Here is a 12,175-nt window from a genome sequence, read left to right on the forward strand (position 1 = left end):
GCAGCTCAAATAAAAAGGGAGCTTATTGATTTTGTGGAGAACTTTCGCCCATTTCAGCAACCTCATCAGCAAGAAAAATGAGACACAGAAGGACATCAAGGCGATCCCAGGGTGTGTTTTCAAACCTCTGAAATATCCAGGAGCCTCAGCAATACAGCCTGAAAACAAAGGTCCATCTCTATACAGTGAGATCAATCAACACCGGGTGGATACCAGAGTTTAAAGGGCTGAGCATCCCACGGTGGATACTTCACAACAGTACAGTCCTGGAACTATACACAAAAACTCAAATCAACAACATAATCATAGAACAAGGCAGTTGGGCCGGAGTCCTGGATGGGAGCTGCATCATTTCATAACGGCTGCGCTCACATCCTTCAAACAAAACAACATGTAGAACACGACCTGAAACTGAACTGAACCAATGAGCTAAAAAAGATCTCTTTCCTCTCCAGCTTCAGCTTCAGCGGTCACTTCTTGGTGCAGCAGGAATCAGTGTCCCAACCACAAATTGAATATAAAAGTGTTCATACCTTTCAGGTCTCAAAAATGGTTCTGCTGCAGAAGTGTCTTCAGCTGCAATACCAGCGAGTGCCACTAGAGGTCGGCTCCAAAAAGCCTCCGGCTCCATAGACTCCCATTCAACTTCTCTCATCAAATCCAAAGTGAATAAAATGTGTCCATCAGTTATCTCGGTGTTGTTAGCTAAAGTCACTCCTTCTTATTAGTTTTCTGGAGGTCCATCTGAAAATGATCCCTCATTCATTAGAAAAGAAGATTCAAGAAGACCTGTTTTTGGGGGCGTGTCTGTTTGATTGACAGGCCTGTGGTGCAGTCAGGTTACAGCTATCGGTGGGCGGGACGTAGTATCGTCAGGTTTCCAATCAGATCAGTGAGATCCACAGCTGGCTCCTCCCCCAGCTCGTCCAAATATGGTCACTTCCTGCTCAAAACTGCTCCGAACTAGCAAGATGGTGACGGACAGAATCTGAACTGGAGGCTTCATAACGTTCACAAACCAACGATGACGTCACCGCTGGTTAGTCCCAGTGTGCAATGTATGATAAATAAATAAACTCATTTGAAGCACAGGACATGTAAGTGAGGCTCTGAAGTATGAGGTCACAATCAAAGCTGCTAAACTGAACAGTGGAGTCTTATTTTATTGTTTTAACGAAGTGTGAGTGTCCAAACACCCACATATCTCCACACAGACAGAAACCAACCCAGGAAAACGTCTGCTCCTACCTCATCCAGCTCATGGATGTAGATGGGCTTCTCCTCGAAGCCGATGGGCATGGGATCATTGGGCGGGATCGCCACCTCTTCATACATCTTGTTGTTGTCTCTGTTGATTCCCTCGGGTAGCAGCATCTGAACGCCACGCACACACAGAGGAGGAGAGAAAACCTCAGACATCACAAAAAAAACACTACCTTCACATACAGGGATTTTAAAACACGAACTCTGAAGCACTGCAGGCAGCTGCCCAGTAAAACCCACTTGCTGTAACAACTGACTATTCCCCATTAAAATCTGTGTCAAACAAATATCAAAATAAAAATCAATCAATGCAACAAATAGAAAGGTGTCAGATATTTGGTACTGAATGTCAGGTGTGCTTTCTGTCTGTGTTATGAATTACTATGAGCCTGGTATTATTTGTGCTCCTTGGGGATGACATGGAGTCCACAAAGAGCAAGGACACCACCATGATGTCACATAACTGCAAAATAATGAAATGATCCAAGACCATATGTTTCTGTATTGACTGAAATGAATTTAAACATTCAAAGATTTTACAGCCTAAATACCAATTCAACAATCAGCAGCGACACTTATGTGACTCCTGTAACTGTAGGAATTAAAACCTTTTTGTATTGCAGGTCACTTGAACAGGAATTATTGGAATTACGCTCAAATTTGTACACAAGCTTATTGTTGGTAAACTATCATTTACCAAACAATATGTCTTTACAACAGAGAGTAACCATTAAAATTACATCTCAGCTGTGAACCAGAACCAAAAGGAAAGAACACATCGGTCCAGTTCTGGCAGCACTGTTTACCTGTAACGCACAGGAATGACTTTAAGCTCCTCCACCTCACATACGAAGCTCTTAATGGTCTCGGACAACATATCTCTTTACTTTAGCGTTTAACTAGCGACTCCTGAAGCTCTCCTGCACTTGAACCACCGTGCCTTTAAAAAGCATATTGCTTTATTTTATATTTCAACTCTATTTGTGTTTAATTTTATTTTATTTTCAATATTTTTTAAATGTTTCTTTCTATGTGAAACACCATGTCATTTTCTTGCTGTAAAACACTTTGAGCTGCATTTCTTGTATGAAAGGTGCCATACAAAGAAAGTTTGTTATCATTATTATACCACATAAAAGCTAAATCTTCCAGGTAATATGTCTGTTTCTAATGTAGGAACACATACATCTACACACTGTGTGGTTGTATCTGTATCTTCCATGGACAGCCAATCAGGAGCAAGTAAGAGAGTGGAGCCAGCCTGAGTCAGAAAGTAAGAACCTAATACTCATAAATAACTCCAGCTACATGTGATGTCTACAAACTAACCAATCAGAATACTGCATGAAATACTAAACACAGTGAGATGTCTGAACAACAACAAAAAACCCGTGCCAGTGTGAGGTCACAGTGAGGATCATATAAGATGATGACGAGTAGAGAACTTTTAGTGTCTGTTTGCATCACACTGCCGTGACTCATCGCACAGCCTGACAGCCGCAAAGTGACCAAGATTTTCTTAGACCCATCTCCCAGAGAGGAACACGCAATGACCCAGAAAGTCCGATGTTGTCACGCTGTCAGAGTGGGATCATCCCTGCAGCAGAGATAAATCATCCGAACTGAACCGGGACAATCCAACGTCACTTCAACTCTTCTGGAACATCGTGTTCAATATCAAAGACACAAGTCACAATAGGCAGACTGAAGAGTTATCTGAGCCTCACCCTGGCTCCTCCCACAAACGCAGGTGTCTTGGCGGCCTCTGCGTAGCAGTCGTACACATTAGGGTAGCGGATCCGTTCATACACCCGTTCTCTGCTCAGCACGGGTTCCCTCCGTGCAGTCAGCAGCGCCAGCTCTCTGTACCAACACACACATTTAACATGAAGAAAAACACAGCTTCAGTCTGACTGGACATTAAAGGCGATTTCATTTCAGCATGTTTACAGTGGAACAAAAGTGAGCTTGATGTCACATCTACAGCTCCGTGAAGCGTCACCTTCATCCATGTTCCTGCTGGGAAACGAAATAATGCTGCTGATGGATGATTCAAATGAAGAGGCAAAGACGTGAGGCATTATGTTGCTTCGTAAAGTGGCTTACCTCTCCACTAATCTTTCCCTTCACACTGCGCTGGATTTGGCCATGCTAAGTTTTTAATTAAACAGATCGCTGCTCTGTTTTTGGGGGGTTTTTTATCCTCTGAAATGAAACTTTCAGAAGAATCTTCTAGAAGGAAAAATATGTGACAAGCAGCAGAGTCGCTGGGCTTTATTTTTTACTTTGTAAAGCTGCAGCCAGCTCGTCATGAAAAATGCAGGAGCTTGTCAGATTTGTTGCCGATACCCGAGAGTCCAGTTGGAGACGGACAGACAGAGAACAAAGACAAATGAGAGAAGAGAAAGTTTGGAGTGATGATGTACCGCTGGGATCTCATCTCTCTGGGGTCAAAGGTCAGAACGGCATCCGAAGGGTCGCTGTCATCGGCTCCTTTGCCTCTCTTCCTCTCCTTCTTCTCTTCCCTTCGGTACATCTTCATCATCTGTTTCTCCTGCTCTGACTGGATGGTCACCTGGCAGCCGTAGGCCGGCTTCGTCACCTCACTGCTGACCTTCCGGCTGCCGTCTGGAGGAAATACAGGAACAAACATGTAGTAAATTAAACAATGCAAAGTTTCTTTGATTACTGTATTTCTTTAAACGCAATCAGTATATAAAACATGGATCTCGACAGCCGAGTGAAGTCAGGAGCTGCGCGTGGCACTGCGAGGGTTAATGTTCCCCGCTGCAGTCTCCCTGTTTGAGACACAACAGCTCAATAAAAGGCAGAATTGCTCTTGAAAACAGATGAGATCTGATGATTGCACCGTGGCCCGGCCTGATTGACTGAATGATTTCTTCTTTATCTTGTCTGGCGGCTCCACCTGCCGTACAGCCTCCCTCTGATTCTAACAGCTCCCCTCTTCCTGTCACTCTCACCCTCCCTCCCATTACCTTCCACCTCCACTCCCAGCCCCTTTAACTCTGTCACCCTCCACGCACCGACTCCTCTGTCTCCAACGTTGCCCATCCTTCACTCTCCATGAGCTATTTGCCTCGTTATGTGTCTCTAACCGTGATTGCCTCCAAATCTCCAGGATTCTCATTTCCACCAGCATTCATGGTGCTATAATTGCAGAGGAGACGATCACCGAGAGAGGTCATGTTTATTTACGAGATGCTTTTGAGGTGTTTTCACATAATTCAAACTGCTGTTTTTAAGGTCATGATCAGATTTTCAAGAATGGTCAACATGAAGGAGATTTTTAAGACTTTGAGCCTTTAACTGTGTCACAACAATAGCAACAAGATCAAATATGTCGAATGGAAAGTAAATGATTCAGTGAACATCACTGATTTTAACAGTCACAAATGTTGAACTATGATGAACTATCATCAACTCTCATTTCCAAAGTAAGAAACATTTGACCTGTAATAAAAACTCAAAACTTTATTGAACTACAACCCGGTTTCAAAAAATGTAAATGAAAACATAATGCAATGATTTGCAAATCACAAACAAATATTTCATTAAAAATAGATTAAAGACAACATATCAAAAGTTGAAACTTAGAAATGTTTAAAGTTTTATTAAAAATATATGCTCATTTTGAATTTGATTACAGCAACACGTTTCAAAAAGTTGGGACAGGATCAACAAAAGACTGGAAACGTGTAATGCTAAAAAAAAAAACAACACCTGGTGGAACATCTCACAACTAATTATGTTACTTGGCAACAGATCAGTAATATTATTGGATATAAAAAGATGATTTCAGAGGCAGAGTGTCTCAGCAGTGAAGATGGGGAGAGGTTCACCACTCTGTGAAAGACTTTGTGGGAAAATAGTTCAACAATCTAAGAATAATGTTCCTCAACGTAAAACTACAAAGAATTAGTGGATTTCATCGTCTACGGTTCATAATATCATTAAAAGATTCAGAGAATCTGGAGAAATCTCTGAACACAAGGGACAAGGCTGGAAACCAATATTGGATGGTGGTGATCTTCGGGCCCTCAGGCAGCACTGCATTAAAAACAGACAATTCTGGAGTGGAAATCACTGCATGGGCTCAGGAACACTTCTGAAAACCATCGTCTGTGAACACAGTTCATCGCTGCATGCATTAGTGCACATGGCATGGGTAGCTTGTACATCTGGAAGGAAGCATTAATGCTGAATGATATATTCAGGTTGTGGAGCAACATATGCTGCCATCCAGACAACGTCTCTTTCAGGGAAGGCATTGAATTCAAAATAAGGACATACTTTTCAGAAAACAATACAATTTCTCATTGTAAAAATTAGATATGTTGTCTTTTATGTATTTGAAATTAAATATGGGTTTACATGATTTGGAAATCATTGCATTATGTTTGTCTTTACATTTTACACAGCGTCCCAACTTCTTTGGAAACGGGGTTGTACATCTACAACCGCTGCAGTACCAATGAAACATTCTGCAGGGGTTTCAGAATTTCAATCTGTATCTTTAATCCCTAAAATAAAGTGTTTAAACAATTAATTTAAGCAGGTAATGATCAATAAATTTACCATCAAGCGGCCAAATCTCCTGCCCTGTCGTAAGACTGGCCAAGTAGTGAGAATGACGCATCACTGCCGGATTCACTTCTTCTGTTAGTTGTCGCGCTCTGAGCTGAGTTTGTACTCAAGCAGCAGACAAAAGCTTCACTTCTGATCGTTGCCTGAGGAAATTGTCTAAAACGCTTGTCGGAGAAACACTGGCATCATCTTTCCTTTAACTTCACGACACAATCACTGGCTCAGAAACATCGAGTCGGGGGGGGCTGATTTTCTGAGCCGCTTCGTTTGCACAGAAAAGTAAATGTGCTAAATGACCCAGCCGAAGACATTTGCACACCCAGAACACAAACACTCCCTGGGAGGCTTCTTTCTACCGGGTTGGTGCTGTCAGTGTCCCACTGAGCAGCACCTCTCAGTGGGCCTCCTGGCTGCTTTCTACACAGCTGGATGACACAGATCACACCTTTTCTTACAGAACAGTACAGACTAAAGTCATGTTGAAGTTCAGATGGAGAATAGGTAAAAGAGGTGCAATCTAGGGGAGGTGATGAGCTACATATTGAGGTTTGAACCAGTTGATGATTGAAATACAGTATATTCAAGTGTGTGAATGTGACTGTACTATCACCTCCAATATACTCTGATTTATCAAACATCTGTCTCAAAGTTTCTTGATGAGTTTTTATAATTGTCTGCTGCATACAGCAGAGCCTCTATCAGCCATTGAAACATGGAGAGGAGCCACGCAGACAATCTGCTCTTTGATAAACACGCACGTGCCAAGCTGCAAACGGCAATTTAAAAGCTAATCAGCAAGAGACAGGCATTCCCACTAAATCCCACTCTTCCTGATGGTATGCAAATAGTGGAAAATTTAATCAGCCTTTTTTTTTAACCCCTCCTGACTTTACCCTCAGTCGTCAAGGCAACACTAATCTCAAAAGCTGTCTGGCAAGTGAAATTTTTGACGCAGATCAGTAGTTCTTCAAAACATCAGCTGAAGTTTGAAACAGCGGATCCGACTGATGGGTTGTAACGATGCTTACGTGTTTGCATGTGTGTATTCGGTTTGTTTAGTCACACGGTGCTCGATTAAAGTTGATCTGTAGCGTCAAGCTGGATCACAGGTAGCATGTATTTTATGCAGATTTTTGTTTAATCTATCAAACCTGTCATCTGCCAGGTCAGAAGATTTCAACAATGAGGGAGAGTCAGCTATAATTCCAGTCCTTGCAGCACATGACAGACATTTCTCTTCTAATATCCAAGAAGGAAGAGTAACAGCTGATCCACAAACCTTTACACTCACTTTGTTCATTTAGTTCAGAGCACCTGACGACACAAAACTTTGCGGATGTTTCTGGTTGTTATGTTTGCTTACTTTTTCAGTGCTTAGAAATTACTTTCAAAGAATTTGGGACGCTGTGTAAAATGTAAATAAAAACAGAATGCAATAATTGAAAATCATATAAAACCATATTTAACTCTAAATACACCAAATACAACATATCAAATGTTGAAACTTGAGATATTTTATTGTCGGCAACACGTCTGAAAAAAGTTGGGACAGGATCATGTTCATCACTGAACGGCATCAGCTCTTCTTTTAACAACACTCTGTAAATGTTTAGGAACTGAGGAGACCAGTTTCTGGAGTTTTGAAAGTGAAATGTGGTCCCATTCTTGCCTGATAGAGGATTTCAGCTGCTCAAACGTTCAGGGTCTCCTTTGTTGTATTGATCATGTCCTGATGGTCCAGATGTTTTCAATGATTGACAGGTCTGGACTGCAGGAGGCCAGTTTATCAGCGGACTCTTCTACTACAGAGCCATGCTGTTGGAATACGTGCAGAAGAACTTTCAGGTTTTTTTACCGTCCCATCTTGTTTGAGACATGTTGCTGCTATCAAATTCAAAATGAGCAGATATTTTTCATTTAAAAAAAATAACATTTTTAGTTTCAACATTTGATATGTTGTCTTTGGTCTGTTTGCAATCAAATATGAGTTTATGTGATTTGTAAATTATTGCATTCTGTATTTATTTACATTCACACAGCGTCCCAACTTTTTTGGAAACGGGTTATATTAATATAAATATATATATATATATATATATATATATATATATATATATATAAACAGATAATGTTATAACCAGATCCTTGCTGATTATTAATTGGATCCAATGAGAGAGTATCCTGTCTTTGGTGCAGAGATAAAACAAACATTATGATCTGCAGCTTCTCATTCAGTACAAAGTTAGGTTAACTTGCTTGAGAATAAAAGATCAACATGTCAGATGTTTCCGTGGCAACATAGGATTTAAGAATTTCAGTTGTATAAAGCTGCTGTTCAGCAGGCAGGTCACACTGCCTTTGTAGGTCAGTTACTGAACGTACAACTGAGCAGCAAAACAGGCAGTGGGGCCAAAGAATCGCTCTGTACCTCCACGTTCCCCGGTGGTACAATGGACATGTGAATCTAAACCACTGAACAATGTATTCAATAGAAAAATCATAGCAGGAAATATCAGCATCAACCTCTCAGTCAATGTAAATGTTACTCCACATAATGAGCTTCCATGTCATAACCTATGAGCAGCTTCCTGTGTTGATAAATCTCAACAACAAGAAACTACAACCCTGTTTCCAAAAAGGTTTGGACACTGTGTAAAATGTAAATAAAAAAGTAATACAGTGATTTGCAAATCATATAAACCCACATTTAATTACACATAAACTTAAGACATCATATCAAATGTTAAAACTGAAAAAGTCAGCTGCTCAACAGTTCAGGGTCTCCTTTGTTGTATTTTTCATGTCCTGATGCTCCAGATGTTTTCAATGATTGACAGGTCTGGACTGCAGGAGGCCAGTTTATCAGCGGACTCTTCTACTATGGAGCCATGCTGTTGGAATACGTGCAGAATGTGGTTGGACGTTGTTCTGATGAAATAAACAAGACCTTCCCAGAAAGAGACGTTGTCTGGATGGCAGCATATGTTGCTCCAAAACCTGAATATATCATTCAGCATTAATGCTTCCTTCCAGATCTTCAAGCTACCCATGCCATGTGCACTAATGCATCCCTGTACCATCACAGATGCTGGCTTTTTAACTGAGCGCTGATAACAAGCTGGATGGTCCCTCTCCTCTTTAACCTGGTGGATGCACCTTGTCCCTTGTGTTCAGAGATTTCTCCAGATTCTCTGAATCTTTTAATGATATTATGAGCCGTAGATGACGAAATCCACTAATTATTTGTAGTTTTACGTTGAGGAACATTATTCTTAGATTGTTGCACTATTTTCCCACACAGTCTTTCACAGAGTGGTGAAGCTCTCCCCATCTTCACTGCTGAGAGACTCTCAGAAATACTCTTTTTTTTACCCAATCATGTTACTGATCTGTTGCCATGGTAACCTAATTAGTTGAGATGTTCCACCAGGTGTTTTTGTGTTACACAACTTTTCCAGTCTTTTATTGACCATGTCCCAACTTTTTAGAGATGTGTTGCTGCCATCAAATTCAAAATAAGAATATATTTGACATAAAACCATAAAATGTCTAAGTTTCAACATTTGATATGTTGTCTTTAATCTATTTTTAATTAAATATTTATGTCATTTGCAAATCATTGCATTCTGTTTTTATTCACATATATATTATTATTATTGTTATTATTATTTGTAGTTGAGTTGTACTTTAAAGATGTTAAAAACAAAACTCCTAAATTCCTTTGAGAAGAGCATGTTACTATCAGTGTGTGAGCAAAGCAGATTAAGCAAAACTCCATCCTGCCTCTGAATGATTAAATATCACCAACTGATTTCATTAAGTGGAGTTCATCACCAGGTGACTGAGTTCTTTTGTCTCGGCTGCAGATGTGTTCACAGAGTTTTAAAAGGACCACCACAGTCTACACTGAACCTTTCACTGCCTAATGTTGCATCAATGATTAACCTGCTAAAGTAATGAGCACAGGCACCAGTCTACATTAATTAGTTCGTGTTCAGCATTAAAATCTATATTTAGGACCTGAGAATTTTAATGTACCTAAAAAAAAAAATTCAAGGATGAGTGTGCATGACTTAAAATAGTTGCAGGGATTATTCTGACAAAGCAGGAGCTCTCTCTTCTAATCTTCAGCCACTCTTTGATGCCTACCTTGCATATGGATCAGAAGACAGCTCTGGCAATGATAAATGATCCCCCCCCCCCCCCTTATCTCCCCACCAATATCTCCAGCTACTTACAGCTTCACTCTGCACATTAAAGAGAGGATACAGGAAGAATCCGTCTCCAGAGGACCACAAGGTACAGCCTGGGTTGAGGACGGAGGACGGCGTTTAAAATTTAAAAAAAAAAAAACGTGCAGCACGGAGGGCAGGTACATCAGAAGGAGGGCTGCTTCAGGACAGCACACTCTGAAGCCTACAATCTCACACAAAATCAAAGAAGCCAGCTTTAAGCCACCAGGAGACCCAGACAGCTACAGTAAAAATCAGTGCTTACATGGACCTCAGCAGCACCACTCACATGTTCCTCTATTACTGTGACATGATATTCTGTTATTTCTGTTAAAGCAGAATCACAGAGTCTGACTTCAGCCTGGTCTTCATCCCTCCTGCTAGATAACATTAAAGATGTGATAGAAATAATAAAGAAGTGAGTTGAAGTGAAAAGACTGAGCTCTCTCACCAGCATTCAGAAAACAGTAGCACAGCTCAGTAATATACTGGAAGTGAAGGGATGTAGAAATGTAACTAAATATTAATGAATTAAATAAATTACTATTATTAGTTTCACAAAGATTTCTATATTCCAATTTACACTAGAAGGCCTATATAAGAGATACGATTATGTTTAGAGTCACAATGGCTGATTTAAATCTCAAATAAAGGTACTAAATTGCATTTTTATTCCAAAAGTTTGCACATTTATTTTTGCACCGTTTTGCAGGTGATTTATTGAGTAACTGCGTCACTGATGTCAGGTACAAATCGCTGTATTTAAATGAGCTGTTTGCTTCTGTTAAAGTGATTCCAGCCATTAAAAAAAAAAAGAACGACCACAAAAGGAAAAGGAAACTTTAGCCCATTGAAATTATGAAATATAAATATAACAAGAACAAAACTCTTCATAGGAGATTATCAATGAGAAAGTCAATGCTGGGGGAAAAACAAAAAGATCAATAGATTAAATTAAGTGAAGATGACAAGATATTAGGCAGAAAAAAATGGCTAAATAATAAAACATGGTCAAATAAAAGAGGAGGACGGTGGATGAGATCCTCCAACAAACACTGAGCAGCAGGTCCAGATCTTTCTGTGATGAGCAGCTGACTTGGTTTCATTCAGTGGGAACATTATGAACTGTGAACTCTGAGGGACACATTCAGGACCTGGGACAGAGACACATTCGGGACCTGGGACAGAGACGCATTCGGGACCTGAGACAGAGACGCATTCGGGACCTGAGATAGAGACGCATTCGGGACCTGAGACAGAGACGCATTCGGGACCTGAGATAGAGACACATTCGGGACCTGAGACAGAGACACATTAGGGCCCTGGGACAGAGAGGTATTCGGGACCTGGGACAGAGACACATTCAGGACCTGGGACAGAGACGCATTCGGGACCTGAGACAGAGACACATTAGGGCCCTGGGACAGAGAGGTATTCGGGACCTGGGACAGAGACACATTCAGGACCTGGGACAGAGACACATTCAGGACCTGGGACAGCTCCCCTGAAGAACAGGACTGATATCTCTGTAAATCATCATTCAGTTGATTCAATAAGTCTAAAATATCATCTCTGTACAGTTCATGTGATTTCACAGACAAACCTTCAGTAAATCAGACCTTCAGTGTTTTATTTAACAGTGAGGTCAGAATCTGGTGAATCTTGCATGATGCCTCTTTTAAATCTGGGTTTCGAACACAGACCTGTTGACCAGCAGTTACCCATTTGCACATCGAGTAGACGAAGAATGGCATCAACACTCGTTTGGTTGTAAACCTTTCTGTCCAAACAGGAGACTGCTTCTAAAAAAGAATCTCTGAACAACGTTGTGTGCACTTTTAAGTTGCTGCTCAACATCAGCCCATCTGCTGTCATGAGAATCAGCCGGTCACTGAAGCGCAATCCTGCACTGCACAACTACTGTGGTAAAAACTGATGGTCGTATTCAAAAGTTACTGAGCATTAAACTAAATCAGAGGATAGTACGTTTTATAACAGAGGATGGTTTTCATTTCTTGAAGGCTGCATGTTAATATTCATATTCTTGTTATTCATTACACTGGGCTGCTTATGAT

At 40.7% G+C, this 12,175-nt stretch overlaps 1 protein-coding gene across 5 annotated transcripts in view; it reads right to left on the reverse strand.

The window, feature by feature from the left end:
* ascc3 (activating signal cointegrator 1 complex subunit 3) overlaps positions 1–12,175 on the reverse strand; it is a 149,303-nt gene that overhangs the window by 116,386 nt on the left and 20,742 nt on the right. For all 5 annotated transcript variants that reach the window (XM_069171968.1, XM_069171967.1, XM_069171969.1 and 2 more), the window contains exons 6-8: positions 3,690–3,891; positions 2,991–3,126; positions 1,249–1,374 (exon numbers count right to left, since the gene is read on the reverse strand). In XM_069171968.1, the coding sequence (XP_069028069.1) occupies positions 1,249–1,374; positions 2,991–3,126; positions 3,690–3,891 (464 nt within the window). The remainder of the gene's footprint in view (positions 1–1,248; positions 1,375–2,990; positions 3,127–3,689; positions 3,892–12,175) is intronic.

Source organism: Embiotoca jacksoni, unplaced genomic scaffold, assembly GCF_022577435.1.
Source record: "Embiotoca jacksoni isolate LCO1_2020_lvr unplaced genomic scaffold, fEmbJac1.0.p SCAF_50, whole genome shotgun sequence".
Classification (NCBI taxonomy): domain Eukaryota; kingdom Metazoa; phylum Chordata; class Actinopteri; family Embiotocidae; genus Embiotoca; species Embiotoca jacksoni.